Source organism: Medicago truncatula, chromosome 6, assembly GCF_003473485.1.
Source record: "Medicago truncatula cultivar Jemalong A17 chromosome 6, MtrunA17r5.0-ANR, whole genome shotgun sequence".
NCBI lineage: Eukaryota > Viridiplantae > Streptophyta > Magnoliopsida > Fabales > Fabaceae > Medicago > Medicago truncatula.
Genome location: NC_053047.1, coordinates 14684929 through 14710231, shown reverse-complemented (window position 1 = coordinate 14710231; position 25303 = coordinate 14684929). Strand labels below are relative to the sequence as shown.

General features: G+C 34.6%; 1 protein-coding gene and 1 long non-coding RNA gene across 5 annotated transcripts; one reads left to right on the top strand and one right to left on the bottom strand.

The window, feature by feature from the left end:
• The first annotated feature begins 3373 nt into the window (after window positions 1-3373).
• Window positions 3374-7136, top strand: LOC25496253 (probable terpene synthase 2). 3 transcript variants are annotated; one of them, XM_039834942.1, is made up of 7 exons: window positions 3374-3554; window positions 3696-3975; window positions 4529-4901; window positions 5008-5226; window positions 5334-5472; window positions 6293-6532; window positions 6610-7136. In XM_039834942.1, the coding sequence occupies exons 1-7, from the start codon at window positions 3447-3449 to the stop codon at window positions 6901-6903; spliced, it is 1653 nt and encodes a 550-aa protein (XP_039690876.1). In that variant the 5' UTR covers window positions 3374-3446; the 3' UTR covers window positions 6904-7136. The 3 variants fall into 3 exon arrangements, with proteins under 3 accessions (XP_039690876.1, XP_013451981.2, XP_039690877.1); XM_013596527.3 differs by having other exon boundaries at window positions 6284-6532; XM_039834943.1 differs by having other exon boundaries at window positions 3427-3562; window positions 6284-6532.
• An 8792-nt stretch (window positions 7137-15928) lies between these two features.
• Window positions 15929-16495, bottom strand: LOC112422887 (uncharacterized). 2 transcript variants are annotated; one of them, XR_003013313.2, is made up of 2 exons: window positions 16275-16495; window positions 15929-16155 (listed from the first exon to the last, which is right to left on the bottom strand). It is a non-coding gene; the product is annotated as an uncharacterized lncRNA (long non-coding RNA). The 2 variants fall into 2 exon arrangements; XR_005642161.1 differs by having other exon boundaries at window positions 16279-16495.
• Between the last annotated feature and the right edge of the window lie 8808 nt (window positions 16496-25303).

Here is a 25303-nt window from a genome sequence, read left to right as displayed (position 1 = left end):
GAGTTTGTTCATATTGTTCTGTCTACACCATAAATTATTAAATCTGGTGTAGGAACAAGTTTGTTGATATTTCGTGTAAACAAACATAAGTCTCTTGCTTGTTAAGCTTGAGTGTGATGTAGTATTTTTCTATCAATCAAAAGTAAGTATTTTTGTGTATATCGTCTCCACAGGGACTAGCGCGATATTCAAGTCATTCAACAATCAATATTGTTCTAAGTGTATGGATTTAAAATGTGTGTTTGTGTAAACTATATAAACTATTTGACATAAAATAAATAGAGAAGAGATATGACCATTTCGCTTCGGGTTAGAGATATCAACCAAGCGTAACAGCTGCAATCTCTCTATCAATTAACAGATTCTAGCTTTTTAAACGATATTATCACAATCACTCGACAATATCATTCGTGTCCAAATGATATCGTTATTTCTAAGGGATCGTTTAAACATCGATTTCCCAAACATTTAAACGATCACAAAGTCGATTGGATAGTTTAATCGACGATTTCCCAACCGATTAAATTACCCAAAAGCATTAAGTCCTAGATTAAAAGTGATTATCAAATATTAACATCCATGTCTAGAGTGATAACTTAAGATAGATTGCTATTCTATTTCTAGATTCAAAAGTATGTGTCCATATCATTTTGAATCTCAATAAAACATTAAACACAAGAATAACAACAATATTGAATAAATAAGCTAGAACCATATATTAAAAAATCAAGAAATTACATAATAGCTTGTTTGAATACCTCAAAACCCACAAGGGTATATATAGCTACATATGTCTATGATAGTTTTGCAAAAGATGAAGAAAAGATGAAGATTCACTGCCTAGATCTATGATGTCTCAACAAATCTTGGGTTGAATCTACTCCTAACACCTTGCTTTGTGTTTCTCTCTAGAAATGTCATCTCTCCAAAAATGTGATATTGCTCCCTCCCCAAACAGTGATGTGCCGCTCCATGGCTGTTGTGTAATGCCCCTTTTTATGTGTTGCCGTCATATATATATCATAGGGAGTGCTAGACTTCACTTCTTTTGTAATTCTCGGGTCACATAAAGCCATTGACCCATCACTCACATCACACCAAAGCCAAAATCCACTTTCTTTCCTAATTTTCTTTCACGTGCTATTTACACCCTTTGTTAACAATCATTCTTTTATTTGCATTTGTTCCATTTGTCCACTTCATTTTCTCTCTTTGATTTGAGACACTTATTGACCAATAAAAGTATAATAATACATTACTTGACTCAATAAACTAAAAATGATAATTTATTTAAAATGACTCTAAATTAAATATTAAACTAATAAAATAAGACCAAAAGCTTAATTAAAATGACTCTAAAAATATGATATGACGGACTGTCATCAGAGTGTATAAGTCTCTTGGTGAAACCTTGAGCACCAAAATCTTAATTTGTTGTGATTGAACACCAGCAGTCTTAGTTAGTTGAGATTAAGCATATTTCCGTTGTTTGATAACACTCAGATTTAAAGAAAGCCAAACAAATTCAACCCACCTCCCCACCTTACCCCATTTGTGTTTTTCTTACCTTCAAACTCCACCAATTTAGTCGTTTTTACTTATTTTATTGATTTTTTCTGTTTTAATAAATAACTCTAATTGTCGAGTTGAAATGACAATCCCTGTAAAGACGATATTACTTACTAGTTTGGTGCACTTGCCAAAGCTTACACACTCTAATAATTCCCTTCAATCGTGGATTTCAACTTCACTGCAGCTTTTCCGTGTGCGACCGCATCGATCTCCGTTCTCCGTTATACAAGTTTGAAGGTTTATGGAAAAGATAGTTTTTGGACAATGGGGTTAAGGTGATGGAGTTGCTTCGGAGGGAGGAGTAATTCATGATAACAAGCTCGTATTCTTCTCTATCACATCATTCACCATTAACCCCCATTCGTCACCGTTGTTTTTGTTTAAGTCTTCCTCTTCGTCTTCTCACCCGTCCCACACGTCATTGCGTCGGCCTTCCCATCACCGGAATTGTGATTCATGATAACAGCTTCTTTATAAAAGCCGGAACGCTATTGGTGACTACTTCAAAAGTATCTTGAAAATAAATAGAAAAAGCTGTTTGTGGCATCTTTCCCAATTCTCCCCAAAAAGAATTGGAAGGGAACTAGGGAGACAATTACTGCCATTCATCTGTGTTTGCGTAAGCTTGATAAGAGAAATCTATGAATTGTAAAATAAAAATTGTTACTCAAGTTATCTCATAAAAAACTAACTAACTGATTAGTTGTTAACTAACTAACACTTATTCTAAACTATAGCTTGATTAACTAATAACACCAAATTTCCATAATCTAGAAAGTGGTCCATAAGTTTATTATTTCTTTGTCAAAAAAAAAGTTTGTTTTTTCTATCAAAACGTGTTAAATGCACAAACTGGGGATGGGGAGAACCATGGCCCAAGCAGGTCCATATCGGTCAGGCAACCTATGCATAATCAACAAAAACATAAGTGTACAAAAAGTCTTATCTCAATTTCTTTACAACCTTTAATTATAGATGAATCCAAACCAGGCGTAATCTACAAAAGGATAAGCGTACAAAGAGTCTTATCTCAATTTCTTTACAACCTTTAATTATACTATATGAATCCAATTGGGACCGTAATGTAATTGGTAAATGTCAAATTAACATTAAGTATTCAATACACTCAAATAATCCCTTAAAATCGGTTTGCTATTACCCTTTATAAACGTGTGGGTAAGTTACCCATGCTAATGTGGACAAATTAAAATCAGCAACGTGGACAATACTAACTAAGTCATACATATATACTATGGATCGGTCAGAAGACCAATCCCAGTATGAAACGTGGCCTAAAATTGCACCGCCTTAAGACTCCACATCTAGAGGAACACGCCAACTTTAGGGCACTGCATCACATCCAAACATGCCTTGCACGTGGGGATCACCTTACACGTGTCCTCTAACCGCTCCCTAATCACACGCCATAAACCCGGAAACGGTTATCTTTGTGCGTGCCTATATAAGGGTGACTTAGCTTCACCCCTCACGATATGATTCACTTTTCAAAACACTTTCTACACACTATGTCTTAGTTCCATTACTGACTTCAGCGTTGGAGTGCTAACCTACAAGCACATTTCGTTCGACCGCAAAGACTCATTGCCACCGTACCGGAGTACATACCGCCGCTGTTGCTTCTCATCCATCCTCCACGGTCTAACGATCGTCCATCGTAACCGTTTTCTGTACACAAGGTGTAGATAATGACCATTTATAAAGATTTTATAATACTTTTATTTTTATTTTATTTTAAAAAAGTTAATTTCATATAAATATCTATGTAGTAAGACAACTTATTTCCCGTCCCAAAACCTTAGAGTTGAAGAAGTAGAGCTATTAAGAAGTTAAACTATCCATTCATTTCATTAGGGATGTCTACTCTAACTAACTCCAATCCTGAAATCAAGCAAAGAAATCTGGCAGATTATCACCCTAATATTTGGGGGGAATATTTTATTCAATATGCTTCGGAGTCTATGGTACATATGTAATGACATTAATTGCCTTTTTAGTTTTTATTCATTTATACAGTTCATCCATTCGAACAACTATTAACCTCATAGTTTATAATCAGCTAAATTCTCTTATTAATTGAAAAATTTATTTTCAAAAACATGCAGGATCTTGATCAAAACATTGTAGCAGAAATTGATACACTTAAAAGTGAAGTGAGAAATATGCTTGTCGCAAAAACAGATGAGCCTTTCGCGAAAGTTAAACTGGTTGATTCAATATGTCGTTTGGGTGTGAGTTATCACTTTGAAAAAGAAATTGATGATGTTTTGCAACAAGTTCACAAGAGCTGTGTTGAAAATGGAGAAGTAATTCTTGAAGACAACCTTTGCGCTCTTGCTGTGCTGTTTAGGGTGTTGAGGCAACAAGGATTTTACGTTTCACCGAGTATAAATGCATATAACTCATACTTATTTACATTTGTTGATTTCACTTTAGTCAATTGTTAGGAACTCCCTTAACTCTATTTAATGAGGAGAAATGTATAAAACACTTGGTCCAGAAAAAGTATGCATGACTAGTAAAAATAATAGCGTTTGTTTAAAATCGCCATCTTTGTGAACGTAAATAATACCGCTTTTATAAAAGTGCTATATTATCTAATTTATAACTAGTTTATAATAGCTCCTGTGTTAAATCGCTATAACAGGTCAGTGGGATGTCTTTACAATAGCTTTTATGGAGAAAAGCTATTAAAATTGTGCTATTAAAAGCCAAAATTATGGTAACAGCTCAATTTTTATTTTTGTCTCAAACACTTAGCGTCAGAAAATAAATTGTGGTTAGATAAATGAATTACTCAATAAATCTTTGCTTATATTTGACACTAGAGAGAATAGTAATTTTTTGTGTGAGGGAAATGCAATGATTTTCTTGTAGTTGGAGAGTAGTCGATTTTAGTGTGAGTCTAATATGGTTGTTTTTTTATGTAAACTCCTAGATGTGTTCACCAAGTTCAAGGATAAGCAAGGAAACTTTAACGAAACACTTATCACGGACGTTGAAGGGATGCTAAGCTTGTATGAAGCTTCACATATGATCGTTCATGAAGAAGACATTTTGGAAGAGGCATTGGGGTTTACTTCCACTCACCTGGAGTCCATTGCTACTCAATTAAACCATTCTCTTGCAGAACAGGTCAAATATGCTTCAAAGCATCCTATACACAAGAATTTGCCTAGGCTAGAGGCACGACATTACATTTCTATCTACGAGCAAGATCCATCCCATAATGAAATTCTACTCACTTTCTCGAAATTAGATTTTAATTTGCTCCAAAGCCTACATCAAAAAGAATTTGGTAACATTTGCAAGTAAGTATTTTAATCAAACACTCCGATCTTTTGAAACAAAACCATATTAAAATGATATCTCAAAGAGTAACCCTTGAAATAACAAAATTATTTTTTATCTTTAAAGATGGTGGAAGGAATTGGACTTCTCTAGCAAATTACCTTATGCACGAGACAGGATTGTGGAATGTTCGTTTTGGAGTTTAATCGTATATTTTGAGCCCCAATATCCTCAAGCAAGGAAAATGTTGTCGAAAGTAAACGCCATATTATCATTCATTGATGATACATATGATTCATATGGAACCATTGATGAACTGGAGCTTTTTACCGAAGCAATTGAAAGGTTTTTTGACATATTTATAGATGCCTATAATTCCATCACATTTATTTTTTCTGTCTATTTGTTTTTTAAGAAAAAATGGAAGTGGTTGTAACGAAATTGATTTTCAGGTGGGATATTGACGCCTTGAATAATCTTCCAGACTACATGAAATTACTTTATAAATCATTCTGGAATATTTACAAGGAAATAGAGCAAGAAATGATTAAACAAGGAAGGTTGTATATCCTCAACTACTACGAAAAAGAAGTATGAGTTTGTACTTTTTCTATACTTGATTTGACGTTTTTATTTTATTTTTTATAGGCAAATATAATTGATAATAGAGAAAACTAATAATCAACACAAAAGTAGTGCCAATTTAACCTTTTTTTTTTTAAGTTTGTTTAAACTCAATTTATAGTAATCAATGATCATGCAATTTAATTTAATTTGTATTACTACTAGGGATAAGAATAGGTCAGGCTGCCCATCAAGGGTCTATGGCCCAACCTACTTACAACACGGCTCGATCTAACTCGTTTGTTAAATAGGTTAGACTCAAGCTTTTTAAAAAGCTCATTAACTTAAATAGGGCAGACTTATAGAAAACCCTACTAGGCCTATCAAATCAGCCCATATATATTTTTAATTTTATATACTACATTACAAAATACATGCGTATTAGCCTCTACACAGTAGATGCACAAGCTCTACAAAATTTTATTGGATATACATGCTTTACAAAATTAAATTTTATTGACCACTAGCCTTTTAAAAAATAAATATTTACTAGCCTTTTTATAAATAGGTCAAATGTTATATTTAAAATTTTAAGTAGAAATTAGGCTTTTTGACTGACTAATAGGTCAAGCGGGGCCTTTAAAAAGGTCATGTCAGACTTAAAGTAAAGCCTTTGAAAGTGTAATAGGCTAATCGACTTTAGTTTTTTTAACTAGGTCTGACCTATTTAAACAATGTCCGGTTCGGCATGACCTATTCCCACTCCTAAGTTTAAATTCCTCTTTGTTCATAAATGAAATTTATTTATTATTATTCAACTGTATGATGATGATGATAGTTTAAAAAGGCAGTCCAAGCTTATATGACTGAGGCCAGATGGTTGAACAAAAACTATATACCAACAACAGAAGAGTACATGAGCGTATCAACAATATCATGTTGCTCCACTTTGCTAATATTAACTTCTTACATTGGCATGGGAGACACAGTCATAGAGAACATCTTCAATTGGTTAACGAATGAGCCAATTATTGCTAATGCTGCTGCAACTATCTGTAGGGTGATGGATGAAATTGTGTCCAGTGAGGTATTTATTTTAATTATATCCAAATTATTTCTTCCATAATATACTATTTTTTACAAGGATTATTTCTCATTGTCCAGTTTGAACATAAAAGAGGACATGTTTGCTCATTGTTGGATTGCTATATAAAACAATATGGTATGACTAGGGAAGCTGCTATTCAAGAATGCCAAAAGAGAGTTGCAATCGCTTGGAAAGATATAAACAAAGAATGTCTAAGGCCAACCGAAGTTCCAATCGAGTTTCTAACCCGCGCTCTCAATTTTTCGCGTTTTATGGATGTGTTTTACACAGATAAAGATAACTATACTCATGTTGAAGGTCTCATGAAAACATACATTAAAGACGTCCTGGTGGATCCAATTCCAATTTGAGCATCAATGTTTATGTCTTTGTGTGCTTTGTATATATTTCGAGTTTCTAGTTTGTATAAAGAAAACTTGGTGCTTCTAATGTGGAGAACCTCAAAAAATGCTTGAATAAAGAAAATGTTTAAGTCCTTTTTTCGGAGCTCAATAATTATAAGCACTCAAGAAAACAAGAAGGCATGCATGTCAGGTGTGAGACTTCTTTTGTTGCAATTGAATTGAAAGTTTGTGTTTTGTTATTTTTCTGGGTACAAGGTTGGATTTTTTTCAATAATAATGAAAGTTTGAAGTTTGAGTGTGTAATGAAAGTTTGTGTCTTATGAATATAATGTAATCTGCGATGCATCCACGGTTTGATGAGCTTAAATTAAAGTTGAATTTTATATTTACATGAAATATTACTCGTGTTAGTTGAATTTTACATCATTGAAAGAGTCTTAAGATTTTTGTTGTTATAAAAAATGTTAGTTTTACTGAATATAATTCTATGTAGTTTATCAATAAACTTTGATTTGTAATTGAGAAGGGTAGGAATAAATTTCAACCATTAGATCAAACTGTTTGATTAGGATTAAAAAAAAAAGGTTTAATTAAACGTTTGGTCCCATAACTTAATTGCTGTTTTCAATTTGGTCCCATAAGTATAAAAATTTTCCACTTACTCCCTCGTGTACATCTCCGTCGCGACTACTGGTCCATTCTGTCAAATATTATAATCTGTCGTTATCGAGTGCACATGTGGACAATCCCACGTGGCACGTATATAAGTGTTATGTGTAGTGTAGAGAGAGAAGCATTCAGTTTTAGAAAGAGGAAAAGAAACTTAGAGAGAAGAACAAAAGAAGAAGAAACGTCAAAACCCTAGTGCGAATCTAAGCAATCTGACGAAGAAGACGACCAATTCCAGCTCGAAGGACACTCCAATGACAGAGGATGACGATTTCGATATTGATGCTTGGGTTGAGGTAAGATTTCTTCAACATTTTGAAATTAGGGTTTCTGGTTCTTCGAAATCTGGTTTTGGGTGTCTGGTTTTAGGGTTTTCGTTTTTTGGTATTCTGGGTTTAGGATTAGTTTGATTTCTGAAAAACAAAGTAAAAATCAATTTTTTAAAGATGTAAAACCCTTTTCGCTATCTTCTTCGTTGTACCAATTTCTATAAATCATAAAATAGACAAAACTGGTTTTCAATGTTGTTTTATGCATATTCTTCATTGTTTATGTTATTTAAACACAACACACCATTGTTTATTGTATGCTGAGGATGGGAGGTTTGTTCTTGTACTACACCACGGGGGTGGTTTTGTTGAGTTTAACCATGCTGACTATAATGGCATTGAGACTGTTTTGGAGTGTGAAGAAGACTACTGGGCATACTTCTCAGTGTTGTCAACTGTAAAGCGTTTAGGTTACACCATGATTAATGCTATTTGGTACTATGAACCTTACCTGGTGGATGAGCTGGTTCGTTTGAGGGATGACCTGGGTTGTAGAAGGATGAAAGCAATAGTTGAAATGCATGGAAGGGTTCATTTATATGTAGAACATAGTGTATGTGCTTCTGAACATGCCCCCAACTTAAACCCTTTGATTCAGTACCCTTTAGGACATGTGGATCCTCATGGTGCAGCTGATGTGGAAGAGGGGGGTGCACATGTGGAAGAGGTGGAAGAAGTTGAGGTGGACAAGGTGGGACCAGATATGGAAAGTTCTTTTGTGGGACCAGATATGGGAAGTGGATTTGCTGATGTGGACACTGACGTTAATGAAGTGGGACCACTTTGAGGGAGGAAACAAATGTTGAGGGGGCCACTGAGGATAATGAAGTAATTGATGTGGGTCCCACTCATGTTAGCTTTGAACAAGATCTTAATAGGCCAAGTGGTGGAGTGAATGGGCTTGTTGGATATGCTGGACTAGAGGGTGAATTAAGGACAGAGCTTGATGACTAAGGGGGATGTATTGGATTAGGATTCTACGGGATTTTAAAAGACTTTTTAATTATGAAAAAATCTTGTGGTATTCAATCAAGATTTTTTGCAACTTAAAAAAAGTCTTGTGGTATTCAATCAAGACTCTTTGTCATTTTTAAAAAGTCTTGAGGTATTCAATCAAGACTTTTCATCACTTAAAAAAAGTCTTGTGGTATTCAAAATCATTTAAATTTCGAAGGATTGTTTAATAAATTGGATTTTGATGGATTTTGTGGGATTTTGTAGTGTAATTTTAACAAGAAAAAGTCTTTCATGAAAAGATGGGATTTCTTGAGATTGTTTTTCTTTTAAAAGTTACTCTCTCTCTCTCCCCCTCCCTATTCTCTCCTTTCTCTCTTCATTTCTCTATCTCTTCATTCTCTCTCTCTCTATCTGTCTCTCTCTCTCTCTCTCATCTCTCATCCCCCCTCTCTCCCTCTCTCTATCTTATAAAAAAATAAAAAATTGTATTGAGAATATTATGATAGAGAGTATGTCGTAATCAATGTTCCGCAAATCGAGTGTTAACTCTCCGAGATTACCGAGTTTACGTTTTTAGGTACAAAAATCGTGTTAACTCTGAGGTAAAATCGATTTCTGGTAAAATTGGAAGGTTTAACGAGTTTGACTGAGTTAACACTCGGTGTAACTCGACCGATTTGTAATGGCTGACACAATATTTGTTTTTGAAAGATTTGTAAGTGCTGGCATAATTTTAAATATGTACAATTGAATTTTGTGGGAATAACATTTTTAACAAATAAAAAATGCATATTGAGAATAATGTGTTACAGTGTTTTTTAATCCCTTAAAATCTTATAAAATCTATAAAATTCTTAAAATTTGAAAATCAATACTAAAAGTATTTTTTGTTGGTTTTATTTTTCTTTATTCAAACGCTAGAATTTATTTGTTCATTATTTTTATCATCCACACTTGTAAGTTTGTTCTTTTCCCCCTAAAATTCATTGAATCCTTTGAAATTTTAAAATCACATAAAATCCTTTGAAATCATTAAAAGTCAGTGTGATAAATCCTTTAAAATCTTGAGTGTATAAAGTTTTTTACATAAAAAGTCTTTTAAAATCTCACAGAATCAATACAATCTCACACAGTCTTTTAAAATCTTAAAGACTTTTTTTATTAAAATTGTCTTTTAAAATCATAATCCAATACACCCTTTTTAATAGATGTTTATGGGTCATACTATGAAGCTGCTGAGAAGGAGGATAGTGCACTTGATGTACTCTTTGGAGATTCAGAGGAAGAGATAGGTCAGGAAGACAACTTTGGTTCTGAAGTAAGTGCATCTTCTCATCATTAGTTTGAAGATGGGGTTAATCTTGGTGAAGATGTGTTTGTAGGTGGGGTTGGGGCTGCTGCAACAGAAACTGAACCACCAACTGAAGCAGGGCAGATTAAAGAAAAAGACAAGGCTGGGTCAAGTGGAAAGGGAAAGGGTGCAGCTGGTAGTAAGCCAAAGAGGAAGAGCGAAAGACCAACAAAGAAGAAACAAGTTGATACTGAAGGGGTGTTTGATGATGAAGTTTTACAATAGTTGCTTAACAATGGTGACAATGGTCAGTCTAGTAGAACAGGCAAGCATAGAGGATTGAGTGACACTGAGGAATATGAAAGTAATGTTCTAGATAGTGGCTGTGACAGTGAAGATGAGGATGAGTTGCCTAAGAAAAAATTCTCAACCTTCAAGCTACCTGAAAACATGTATGATTACAGATGGGAAATAGGAACCTTTTTTCTGTCTAGAGAACAGTTCAAGGAAGCCTACAGAACATATGTTGTTCATTCTGGAAGACCATTAAAGTTCTTGAAGAATGATAAAAGGAGGGTTAGAATGATTTGTAAGGGAAACAAGGGAAGCTGTGAGTGGGAGGCTTATTGTGCAAAGATCCCAGATGAAGAAACTTGGCAATTGAGGAAGGTAACTAAACATAACTGTAGTAAGGAGTATAAGATTAGGCTTATGAATTCTAAGTGGTTGGGGCCTAAGCTACATAACAGGGTTAAAGAGAATCCAAATCTGAAGTTGAAATCTATAATTGACAGAGCACAAACTAAGTGGGGAATCAATGTTGGTCCAAGCAAGGCATACAGAGCAAGAGGGATTGCAATTGATATGGTGGATGGGTCATTCAGGGAGAAGTATACCAGAATTTATGACTATTGTCATGAGTTGTTAAGGTTTAATCCCCTCTCAACTGTCAAAGTTAGCACTCAACCATTTGTCGGAAGTGAAGAAGCATTGGAAAGACCTGGAGCTGTTATGTGTCCACACTTTCAGAGGATGTACATTTGTTTTAAAGCTTGCAAAGATAACTTCTTAAAGTGTAGGTCAATTATTGGATTGGATGGATGTTTCCTAAAGGGTTATTATGGAGGTCAACCGTTATCTGCAATTGGAAGAGACCCAAATGATCAAATGATGTCAATAGCCTTTGTTGTGGTTGAAGGAGAAACAAAAAAGTCTTGGGCATGGTTTTTGGACCTTCTTGTCAAGGATCTTGGTGGGGTCAGATTGTGTAAGACATAAACTTTTATAAGTGATCAACAAAAGGTAACTACTTAACTTCAATCAATTTATTAAGTTTATCATGTAATGTTTTTATTTTTTTAGTATTCAATTGAAGAATTATTGCCTGATGTGGATCAGAGATTTTGTGTTAGACATTTGTATAGCAACTTTTGGAAGAGGTATCCATGCAACAAATTGAAGGAGTTAATGTGGAGAGCTGCTAAGGCAACTTACTCAAATGCCTTTGATGATGTTATGCAAGAGATTAAAAAAATCAGTGAGCCTGCATTCGAATATTTGAAATTGATCCCTGCTAAGCATTGAAGTAAGTCCCAATTCACTAATGGGCCACAATGTGATACCTTAGTAAATAACATGTCTGAGGCTTTTAATTCAATAATTGTGATTCCAAGAGGAAAACCAATGGTAAAAATGTGTGAAGACATAAGGGTGTATATGATGGAAAGGTGGGAAACAAATAGTCAGAAAATTGCTAGATATGAGGATGGAGTTCTTCCCAACATCAAGAAAAGGCTTATTAGGGAATCTGCATACACCAACAATTGGTTGGTTAGGTAAGTTTTATATGGTTTATATAGTTCATTATAAATTGTCATGTAAAATTTGTATGTCTTTTATGTATTTCAGTGATGTCATTGTAATTATGAGTTGTATATTATTCAATGTTGAGGTGTTCAACTGAGTTTGATTATGAAGTGAGACACATTGCTGCTGGAACAATTGAAAAGTATTTGTGCTTCGTGCTTAAGCCCAACTAAGTATTTAGCCCAAGCTGCTTCAGTATATAAGGAAGACTTCAAGACCTAATTGATCATTCAAGTCGTCATATTAAAAAGTTTAGATTTTTAGGGTTTTGAGTCTTTATGTATTCTACTCTTGTATCATGTTGATGCAAGTTTAAAATCTTTACTGTGTGTTCTTTCTTTTTATCATTAGTGATACTTGTTTAGGACTGTGTGTAAGTATTGATACTCTTGTGTATTACACCGAAGTTGTCAAACAATGTGTTAGTTGTTTGTTTTTGAAGGTAACTTCAACCTTTGTGTTTGTGTTCAGGTCTGATAGGTCACATGGGTTGTGACTGACCATTAGGATAGTGAGATGGGATCTCAGATCTAGGAGTTCATAAGTGGAAGTCTATACGGGTAGGTCCTAGGTCATATATTGTAAACGATAAGTTTGTTGAGAGCTATTGAATAAGGACTACACTAGTGGATTTCCTTCCTCGCTTGGTAGCCCCCAAAGTAGGTGTGTTTCTCACCGAACTGGGTCAACAAACTCATTGTGTTCTTTACTTTCCTATTGTTTATTTTCTTGTTTTTATTTCTGCTTATCGCGTGATGTTGAAACATTAATCGTAACATTGCAAACGTTAAAACATCATAAAAAACATATTAAAACAAGTGCGTTAAAATTTCAGATTGTTTGTGAGAGAAACATGTCGAACAAAAATGGAGCAGGTTGGTAGGTAATAATGCTTACCATGAATGGGAGTAGCATACAACAAAATATAAAGGACTATTAGTGGAGCATAATTTGAGTAGATCATGTGGAACTATTAGTGACGATTCTTTCTTTCGACGCCATCATTCTTATTTGAAAAGCAATAGATCCTTGATTTCTTTGATTAAAAATCATTCAAAAATGCCTTTGTATATTTTCCTTGAGACTGGTCGCTTCTGGTTTCCTGCTCAAGTTTATAAGCTATGATTATCAATAACTTACTAGTTAGTAAGAATAAAGTGATGCTTATTAAATTGTGGATTGCATCCTAAGTAAGAATAACTACTATGTATTTAATAAGAATCACTTTATTAGTTCCCGTGAGCATAGCTCCGTTGGTAGGAACATGCATTGCTATATGCAGGGATCAGGGTTCGAACCCTGGACACTCCACTTATTAAATTCTAGTTAGGCTACATAATAATAATAATAATAATAATAATTAGTAGTCTTTAGTGTTTTATACTTAACAAGATATCAGTGATATCTTATATATTTTCCTTCTGTAAAAACTCCTTATAGATTTTTCTCGTCATATACTATAGAAATATAGTATCTAGGTAGGAGAGAAATGATACATAAGGGCCTAAATTGAGGATTTAATCTACTCTCATTCATATATAACTTTTTATGCAGGCAACTTTGAAAACACTATACTGTTATGATGCCATTGTTAGTAATGATTATAAAACAGACACCTTTCGAGCAGGGTACAATTCACTACCTTACGCTAGTTAACTAGCTCCTATTATTTTCAATTAACTTTTATTGTTGTGGATTTAATACGAAGCATAAAGTTAATCAATAGCATCAAGTTTGATATATATAACTAGCTCCTATTCTTTAGAGGTGAGTAAAATTGTTGAAGTGAAAATTCAAACTCGAGTAAAGTCTAGCCAATTTGTTATAATGTCTTCTAGAAACTAACTAATATGTTCCCCACCAAAGTGAGAAGACTAATTACTCTATCGAAAAATATAGATAGTACTATTGAGTATAAATTCAAGGGTTAAATATGTTTTTGGTCCCTATATTTTATGCAATTTTGAGAATAGTCCCTACATTTCAATAAATGTTTTTAAAATCCCTACATTTTTCCTTCGTTAGTGCAATTGGTCCCTGCCATCAGTGCCATGTTGATGAAACACAAGCCATCCTGACAAGTTCAACCCCACCCCACCAAATCTCCACCACAACACCTTCCATACCCGCAACGGCAAAAACTTTCAACGATAACATCATCGCTTTCGGCCTCCAAATCTTCCCCTCTAAACCAACATATTTCACTGGAAATGTGACAAACAGTGGCGATCCGCATCTACGACGCTGCGGAGAAAGATCGTGGTGAAGTTCCCCGCCGTTTTTCGGCGAGATTGAACCGCCAACATTGACATCACGTTAGAAATTTGACAACAGGGACTATTTACGCTAACGGAGAAAAAATGTAGGGATTTTAAAAACATTTATTGAAATGTAGGGACTATTCTCAAAATCGCGTAAAATGTAGGGACCAAAAACATATTTAACCCTAAATTCAATAACATGCTACTTTTGAAAGTGCTGTTTACATGTGGTTGTTATGGCCATGGACAAGTAATTCTTCTCATCTATTCTTTTAACCACTGGTGGCCATACCTCTTGCACGATCGGAATTGAATAAATAATTCTAATTGACTTAGAGAATAAGATATTTCAAAGGATTTAACTTTGATGCAAAACCATCTTATTTGTTGGTGGCAAGTGTTAGTCACAAGTTGGTTGAATAATTGAATATATGTTGAGTTACATATAAGTGAGATTGTTAGAACAATCGGTGTGAGGTTGCTGCCAAAACTTTGAATAAGAAAAGATGATGATAAAGATAGTTAGGGTTGTTGGTATTGCATGAGGAAATTTTATAAAGCATGTATCACACTAAAACTTTAGGTTGTATTTGCCCCCACCGGCGGTCTATATTAATTGAAAACACAACAAATCTATCTTTTGATAATTGGGGAATTTCCTTCAGGATACTTTGGAAACCTTGATGTGATATGCAAAAACATGACAAATTTATCTTTTGATAATAGTTTACAAAAATATGTTTCCAACATTTAACTCATACGCATTAGAAAAAGGGTTAATTATGTTTTTGGTCCCTATAAAATTGAAAGCTTTTAAGTTTAGTCCTTACTTAATTTTAATAGTTCTTTTAGTCTCTAATAAAATTTTCTGCTCTCAGTATTAGTTCCTACTCAATTCAAATTTATTTAATTTATGCTTAAACTCTTGAGTTTTTTTAACAATTTTTGGTAGACATGTTAAAAACATTACTAAAAGTTCCTCTGCAAAAAATTGTCGCAAAATTTGATTTCAACGTCCAAATTTTGTTACTTTTAACTTTTGTCGTTTTGAAAAATTCATATTTAATTCTTTTCATGTTAATAAATTCTAAATTTTAGTAAATGAACCTTTCATAGTGTTTCGAGTTTGTCACAAAAAATTGTTCAAAAATTTAAGAATTTAAGGATAATTAAACAAACTTTTTTGTTTTATGGACTAAAATTAGAAGTAATTTTTTTTTGCACAGAGACCAATTTGCATGCACCATTATCTTTCGTTCTATGTTTATCTAAGACTTTTCAAAACAACGTAAAAATAAAATAGTAAATTTAATTTGGAGAAATGCTAGCGATTTTAACACACATTTTTTAATATTTTGATTAAAATTCACATGATCCTACAAAATTACGGATCTCACTTGTGTAAGATAGAGAGATTTATGTTATATACACCATTGACCAATAAATGTGTGCCACGTGGCACACTTTTTTTTTTTTTAGAAAAAAAAAGACAAAATATAAGAAAAAACACAAGAGAGGAAGAAAAGTCAAGCTCCACACCCTTTTCCTCTTCTTCTTCTTCCTCCCTTCCTCTTCAAAACAAAACCCAATTACAGTACTGTGTTTCTGCTTCAATTTGTATTTTGATAATGGTTCGATTAAATGGACAAGAGCAATAGTAATGAAACAAAGAATCTCAATTCATTATGTTCTAAAAAGAGTTACAAACTTATATAAAACAACATACTTTCCAATGGAACTACAACTATGTCTTCTATCAGCTTCAAATCTATCTTTGTGTTAAGCTTTTATGCTGTCAAATTTATGTCCAGTGATAGATCTTCAGCCAAATTGAGTTCTCACATTATCTCCATTAAATCCAATTCCAAATCACCCAATAACCAACCTGAACAAAATAACACTTAAACATTAAATTTAAAACACAAGTAGATGACCACACAAAAACAATAGCCATGCTAAAAATCAATGAATTCTAAACAAAATTCAGAACAAATCTGAAGTTACCGACAGTTGGTGGAAAATTGACAGCGGATGGGTTTTGTTTTGAAGAGAAAGAAAGAAGAAGAAAAGGGTGTGGCAGGTCGGCAGCGGTGGAGGCGCCGATGGACAAGAAGCTAATGATGATGGTGGGTGGGTTTTGTTTTAAAGAGGAAGGGAGGAAGAAGAAGAAGAATAGGAGGAAAAGGGTTTCGAGTTTAGGCATGCTAACAAAATCCATACTCGTGGTTACCCACTCGAATCAAACCCATTTTGACAGATTTTCCTCGTTTTGACTGGGTTTGGGTATGGGTTTGAGTTTTCTCTGATTTCAAACACGGGTATGGGACGTGTAACGGAAATATAGGTACCCACCATGAACCCATACCCAAATTCGTCCCAAATGCAAATAATAACTTTATGTTGATATGTCATGTTATTTTGTTTGAAATTTGATGTGTTATAAAAACTATCATTGATATTTAAAGGAGCGATTAAATCATTCGGTCTAATAAATGTTAAAGTCAACATATTGCTAGATAATGTATTACAATATTTCCCTAGCGGCTGCAAAAAACTTATATTTTTTATTAAAAAAATTATTCAATGCAGAGACGGGGATGAGGCAGGGATACCCGAACCCGTCGGGGACGGGGATGAGATTCAATTTCTCATCCATGTTCGATATGAGTAGGGTAACATGTAAGTATATGAGAATCGGGTATGGGAATGAGGATGTAAAACCCGTCCCTACCCCACCCCAATGCCATGTATTGGAGCTTGACTTTTCTTCCTCTCTCATGAGTTTTTTTTCTTTTATTTTGGCTTTTAAAAAAAGGTGTGCCACGTGGCACACTCTTATTGATCAATGGTATATATGATAATTCCCTCTATGTTTAGACAAGTGGGATCCACCAAATTACAAGAGCAAAGGTTGAAGCTTGCGCAAGAAAGGAATCGAACATTTTGGTAAATCCACAACACAAACATATAAAAGAATCTAGGCTTAATTGCAATTTTACCCCCCCCCCCCCTCCCTCCCCCCCACCCCCCCTATTTTAAAACTCCGAATTTTACCCCCTCTATTTTGATTGAATGGGGAATTTTACCCCCTCTATTTTACGTTTTTCAGAATTTTACCCCCTATTTTAAAATAAAGAACCAAAAAATATTAGAAAAATAAAGAAACGATTAGAAAATATTAATTTGGTAAAAAAATATAATGAAAACAAGAAAACACAAAAAAAAAAACTAAAAAATAGAAAAACAATGAAATTACAAGAAAAAATTCAATTAAGAATACATGAAAAAACTAGTTTGCACCTCTAGATATTTGTTGTCGTGAGTGGACTATCTCTCACGTGTGTCTTTAGGTGCTCTGATACTTAACAGGATGGGAACTTTGTTGCATGTTTTTCTATTCCTTACGTATTGTTTATGAATTTACAAGATTATGTTGTTAATTGGATTTTAATGAGATCTTTTGATGAGGCCTTCGTGCCAAGACTATTTTAGATGTTGAAATAAATTCCGATGCGAAGCTTTTGAATATTATGTTGATTGAACTTTGAAGGAAAATTAGTTAATTATTCCATTTATGATTTTTATGAAGTGTGACATTCCGTTTGTGATGATTACTCTGATTATTTTAATAAAATTTTTAAGTTGGGAAAACAGAGTGTTGCAAACGCCCAGCATGAAGCTGAAACACGTTTTCAACCATCATTAAACAGAGTATAATTATAAATATTATTTAATGACGAAACAAAGCAATGAATTTGAATATAACGCATCGGCCTTGATTTCGAACGAGAGGCAAGATTTTGCTTTCGTCATTTCCCGAATCAAAACTCTCAGGGAGTTTCTCTCCTACTTTCCAGCTATTGTACAAACGTTTTGTGGTGGTCTTCAAAGGTTTCAGAACATGGGTCAACGCTTTTCCAATGTTCCTAAAGAAAAATAGAATAAAAGATAATAAAGAATGAGAAAAACAGTCCAATGAGAAATATGGTGAATGTGTTCTTAAAGAAAAATAGAATAAAAGAAAAATAAAGTTAATAAAGATTTCTCATTAAAACATTTTCATGGTGAATCAAGGAAAGATAATAAACAATGAGAAAAATAAATAAAAGTTAATAACTTTAACAAGAAAAATAAAGAATGAAAGAGTTCTCATTAAACATGAATCAATGAAAGATAATAAACAATGAGAAAAATAGTTAAAAGTTAATAACTTTAACAAGAAAAATAAAGAATGAAAAAGTTCTCATTAAATAGTTCAGTGAGAAAATTCATTGTGAAACAAAGCGTAAAAACAAAGAAGGAGACTATTTACATTTTGCCAATGTTGTTTTGACAGTAGAGAATAAAAAGAAGATGAACCGTAAAAAATGTTACAATGGGAATTGTGATTTGTAACTGATGACAGTCAGTCATTCACTATTTTTAGTGTTATTTTCATGATATTTTGAGTTCACATGCAAGCTTAAACAACAAAGAAAACAAGAAAAATAGAAGATTTTTGAAGAAAGCAAAATCGTGTCACGATTGTTGAAAACGTGTCACGATTTGGAACGCATGATGAGGTTCATTCGCCATTGGTTAAAACGTGTCACGATGGCTATTTCGTGACACGATTTTAGGAACATGTGGCACAAGGAAAGAAAATGCAGCAAGAAATATGTGGCCACGGTAGCAACATGGGGGTGCTGGAATTGATATATAAATTGGGCTTATTAGCCAAGTTATGTTTTGTTTGGTCCAAGAAGAAAAGAAAGAAAGATTAGGAAACGTGAAAGAAGGGTTTGGCATAAAATATACATATATATAGCGCTGCATAGACTTGGAAAGGACATCTTTGGATCACTGTTTCGGCAAGCACACGACAACGTGCATCAAATCACGTTTTGGAAGACAAGTGAGGAACGGATCCCGAGACGAGGAAAAGAGGTAGAAGACTAACGCATGTACAAAGGGACTAGGCATATCAAATTCAAGAAACTCTCAGGATCCAAATCTGTAATTTAATTTCTTTTATTAATATTCCTTAATCTTTATTGTCATGAGTTGCTAAGTTTTCTTTGGTTAGGTCTGAGATGATTCTTTGTAACCTCAATTGAAACATGTTGCTGTGAAACTCTATTTATTGTGAATGATAATCTAGTTTTTATTCAAATCAATTGTTCTTAATGCTTTTTATATCCTGATCAAATATAAACATGATTTAGTGAGAATGAATGACTACTGACTATAGCTTTCTACTTAGACAGAATTGAATTCTTATAATAAACAGGGTTAGTCTAGGAATGGATAATCGTTTGTTAGTGATATTAGGTTAACGAGCTTAAACCTTTAAAGATTATTAGACCACCTAAGGAATTAGGGGCTGTAGTTTGAGAAGAGGGTCCTAACTCAAGGGATTGATTAGGACTATTTTGTTAACTATCGTGGAACTAGAAAATCATTCATAAGAATAGGTGCAGTATACCAATTAGGGGAACTTAGATGATTCGAAAGACTTAATCTCATCTCTCTCTTTCCAACTCTATCTTTATATTCTGTTTATTTAATTTTATGCAAACCAAAACTACTGCCTAGGGCAACTAAAAGAAATTTACACATCCTAAATATTTACCTTATTGCTAAATTGAGATTAACACAGTCCTCGTGGGAACGATATTTTTACTACTTCGATAGTATTTAGTACACTTGCTAAAAATATCTATCAGTAACGTCGCATATAAAGATACCAATACACACAAATGAAGAAAAGATGGACATTGTAAAATTGTTGTATCTTTCTGTGTACTCCAAATAAGGAATGAAATAAAAAATTTGTCCTTTTGTGTGTACTACTCACCAAAGAGGGCGTTACAGCTTGATGCCCTAGAATAGTACCACATGCATATAAGAGGTCCAAGTTGCATAGTCGAGTTGAAGTCGCATTGTCGTCGTCGATAAGTTGTCATTTGTCAATGAGTTATTAATATAGAATTATGTGGAGTATTAATATTTATTAATCGTTGTTGTCCATGTTGTGATAAGATGATGTGATGTGTTGTTTATATTGTTAAGAGGTGAAGATTATGTTGTGTTGTTTATGATATTATTATGAGATGAAGATTATGTTGTGTAGCTTAAGTTATTATGAGATGATGATTATATTATGTTGTTTATGATATTATGAGATGATGATTATGTTTGTGTGTTAAAGATAATATTTATGATGTGATGATCTATGATGGTATGATTTGATTATTATGTGCTAAGTGATGATGTATACAATGCGATGAATATGTGTTATCATGGTTTTTGGGTGCCAAGCCATTAATTGGACTTGAACCTTTTGACCGTTGATATCCCTCTTTTTTCTTGGGAAGGGTAAAAGGAGAAAAACCCTTGAGTTTCCGGATTCGGGGGTCGTTTTCGCTACGGGAAGGTGTTAGGCACCCGGAGCGATTATGGTATTCCATAAGAACCGCTCTCCTAAGTTTATTTCTACGCTTTAGTTTTATTGCTTATTTGTAAAAAAGAAAGTGTGATTAGTTAAGAATGGGGGTGAGAAGAAGTAGAATTTGATTTTTATTTCGGCTTGGATGAGTTTTGACTCATTGCCTACGTACCGTTTTACGGGATCAAAACCGGCGTAGTTCTTGCTAAAAAACTTGTTGTTTTTTTTGTTTTAATTGTTTGATTTTAAGTTTTGAAAATGGTTTTGAAGAGGGGGATTGAGAGGCTTCATGAGCATTAGAGTATGAAAAAGTGAGGGTTTGTTTAGTGATTTTGCAAAAAAGCCTTAATGATTAGGTTTATTTGAGAATTTGATTAAGAAAATAAAAGGGGAAAAATTATTGGAGTTTTGACTCCATTTTTTATGAAAAATATTTGAAGTGAATTTGTTTGCATATTTTTTGGAAAAAATTGGATTTTCTCTAAGTGTTTAAACCTAAGCATTCATCTAATCATGCAATCCTAGCCATACATCTACACATGCAACCCTAGGCATACATCTAGGGTGAGTGTGTGCGTGCCGGTGCGTCATAGTGTCCATAGTCCATATTACAAAAATTCCCTAAATACATTCTATGGCCCCTTTGCCAAGCTACAAACCAATGATAACAAATTACATCACCAAATGAATTAAAATTTGCAAAAATAAATGCTAAGCTAAAGAAAGTGGAGGAGATAGTGAAATGCTATGGGTGAAGTCACATAAGGAACAAAATGTTAGTGAAACAAGGAAAAATATAATGGGAATGATAAAAAATGCACCAAATGAATATGCAATAAAAAGGGGTAAAAACATGAGAATTTATCAATCAAAATATGTAAAAATGCATCAAGAACATATATGAAATTTTAATGAGCAAAAATTAAAGAACAAAGTAAAGGAAATAAATGCAAAAATAAGCACATAAATTCTAATACTTAGAGGAAAAATTAAAATGATGGGGAAATATTTTTTAGAAATTTTTTAGAAGCATAAAACACCAAGAAAGTGTAAAAAAGCATTTAAAACACAATTAAAAAGCAATTTAAAAAAAAAACTCAGCAGGATTTAATCTGGACCGTTGGATGAATCCAGAGGTCCAGATCTAGCCTTCAAGATCACATCACAGCCACTTGATCAAAGATCAAAGGGTCCAGAAAAAAGCATAAAAGATAGTGTAAATTGCAGGAAGCACAGTGACCGTTAGATCAAAGATCTAACGGTTCAAACAGAAGATATACCATATTTCACACAAAAAGTCATGCACAGGATCCAAAATCAAACACACAGCAGCCATCAGATCTTGGAACAATCCAGATCTGATGGTTCACAGAGCGAGGGAACATGGCAAGAGCACGCACGCGCGCGCGTGGGATCGGAGGGAGTATAAAAAGGATTTTCTTCACAAAAAAAACACAAAACCTTTCCTCTTCTCTCTCTAAGTTAAACTTAGAGAGAGAAGCTCTCCCTTCTCTCTAAAAAAGGTGGCGGCCGGAGCTGATATGGAGGTGGCGGCCGGAGCTTTTCCGGCGCGGTGGCCGGCCGGTTTCCGGCGGCGGCGCCACCGCGTCGGAATATTTTATTATTTTTTTTTTCAAAATTTTTATACCAAAAGCTTCGTTTCCTCCTCCTCTACACAAATCCGGCACTAGTTTTAGCGAGAAAGGTTCGGTTCGGACTAGATCTACATTTTTCTTTGAAAAATTTTTTCACACTTTTTTTGAAAAAAAACCACGGATCTATATATCCTTTTTGCTCTAGTGTCCGAATACGGCCTTAGAATTTTCAAAATCCGAACGTACAAGCCTAGATCTACCGATACATATCCGTAACAAACTTTTTCACATGTTTATTCAAGCACAAGAACGCGGAAATGGCCTAGAAAGCGAAGAAAACGCGTTACCTTCGTCGTGGAAATGAAAAAAAATCCGAGCCTCTTCTCTTCCTCCCCGCGCGCGCGCGTGTGGCTCCGGTGGTGCCGCTTTTGCTCGAAAATCCGGTACGTTTTTTGTGTTGATGTGATGTTTCGCGGTGGTTTCGAGTGAATCCGGTTCGGATTTGTTGATTTTGTGATGATTTGAGTTGGTTTTGAGTGAATCCGGTTCGGATTTGTTGATTTTGTGAAGATTTGTTCTTGGTGTTCTTGGAGAATTTTTGGTGATTTTTCTGTTTTGGATCTAACTGATTTTGGAGAGAGAAAGAAATTTCTGTTTTTGTGATGTGACTGATTCTTTTTTTTTTTATTTGGATCTGACACATCTATTTATAGCCTGCCATGTGTATTTGTGGGCCAATGAGAAAATGCCATCTGGACTGGGACTGAAGTGTGCGAAAATTCTGGACAAAAATGCCCCTGGGACCTTTTCTGCAAAAAAAAATAATAAAAAATGACTGGACAGCAATTAAAAATGGACAAAAAATAAAAATTAAAAAGTTTTGGACTAAATTGTGATTTAAAAAAAGTAATTTTGACAAACGTAAAGTGAAACAAAAAATAAAATTGACAAAACGGACTAAAACGAATCAATGGCTTAAATGAGGTACTTCAAAGTAACCTCTCTATGCCGAAATTTTGTGTGAAATGACCAAAATGCCCCTAGGGCTAAAAATGACCTAAACAGATTCAAATTGACTTGACACTGACTCAGATGCAAGTTTGAAATGAATTTAACAAGGTTTACTGATGAAATGTTAAAAATCAATCTGAAAAGACTCAGAGACAGTCACAAGGATGAAAATGGGTCCCACTGCAGGAAATGACCAAAATACCCTTCTGTACGACTTTTTGCAAATTTTGAAATAAACTGTAGAAAAAGCAATGTAATGATTCAGAGACACTTTTGAATGACTTACAAGACAAGTAAAGACATTTCGAAAGGTTTTATGCAAGAAAAACATAGGTAAAATTGTGATTGAAAATACTGCGAGGCAGAGACAATTTGAACTGTGCAGTTGAAATTTGATAATTGACAAAGTTTGAAATGAAATTGGGCCCAGTATTTTTAGGTCCAAAAACAGGGTATAACAGCTGCCCCTATTTAAGTTTCTTTGTCTGGAGAGTCAAGAGACGGAGTCTTTGGCTTGACAGGACGAAGATACTTAAATATTAGCATTTGCACTGTGTTTGGACGTAAAAATACGCCTACCCATTTTCAAATAATATGCATGCCATGCATCATTTGGATTATGAATGCAAGACCTCATGGGGATTGGAATTAACAAAATATGTCGTATCCATTGCGGGATTGGTAGACATTGACAAAGATAGTGAATAGCAGAGTAACGGGAAACTAGAAACAAGTTGGACAGGTACAAGCTGTTCTTGGATTCAAACTAGCCACTTGACCGGGAATGAAACAAACAGACAACTGCGAGTTGTTCTTATGCATTCGAACTGGTCACTCGACCGAAAGCAAAGGCAAATAAACAGGTGTGAGCTTGTTCTTGGATGCGAACTAGTTACTCCACTGGACAGAAACATATAGACAGGTACAAGCTGCTCTTGGATTGAGCTAGCCACTTGACCAAACGGAAACATATTGACAGGTACAAGCTGCTCTTGGATTGAGCTGGGCACTCGACCGATAACATAAGCAAATTGATAGGTACAAGCTGTTCTTGGACTTGAACTAGCCACTTGACCAAACAGAAACATATTGACAGGTACAAGCTGCTCTTGGATTGAGCTGGGCACTCGACCGGGAATAAAGGCAGACAGACAGGTGCGAGTAGTTCTTGGATCTGAACTGGTTACTCGACCGATAACATTGGAAAGTAAACGGGTGCAAGTCGTTCTTGGATGTGAACTGGTAACTTGACCAAACAGAAACATATTGACAGGTACAAGCTGCTCTTGGATTGAGCTGGGCACTCGACCGATAACATAAGCAAATAGGTAGGTTCAAGCTGCTCTTGGATTGAGCTAGCCACTTGACCAAGCAGAAACAGATTCACTGGGATTTAGTTTTTTTTGACAAAATATAGATTGAGATTGACTTGACATCGATTTGAATTGAAAGGTAGAAATTGACCGATATTATTGGCTCACAAGGTTTTGACAGGGAACCTGACATGAGTATTGAATGGAGACTGATGTTGACATTGGAAATGCAATATGCATGGATGATATAACAGTTTCATTAAATGCATGGGCACGTAATATGCATGATTATGCATGTATGAATGCTTGTAATGCATGACTGTTGGCATTTTGTAGGCACGACTTCACGGGGAAGACAAGACATCAGAGTATTGGGCACGTAGTGGCTCGTGCTATATTACACATTCTTGGAAATCCTCTTTGGAGATGACGTCGTTGGGAGACGTTTCGGAACCATGGCTGAGGGCAGGTAGCTATGCATCTTGCTGGGGATAGAATCTTGGAAGACCCGACTGGGGAAAACGCCGTTGTGCTGGGCATTTCAGCGCTGGGTATGTTGTAGACATTGCATCTGTGGTCAATGCTTTTGCATGTTATATTCTCATTTTCATTCATCATTTTTTGCATCCCATTTTTGCCTGGATCGCCCTTTCGGGTTTTCGGTCCACCGGGGAAATAAATTCTTTT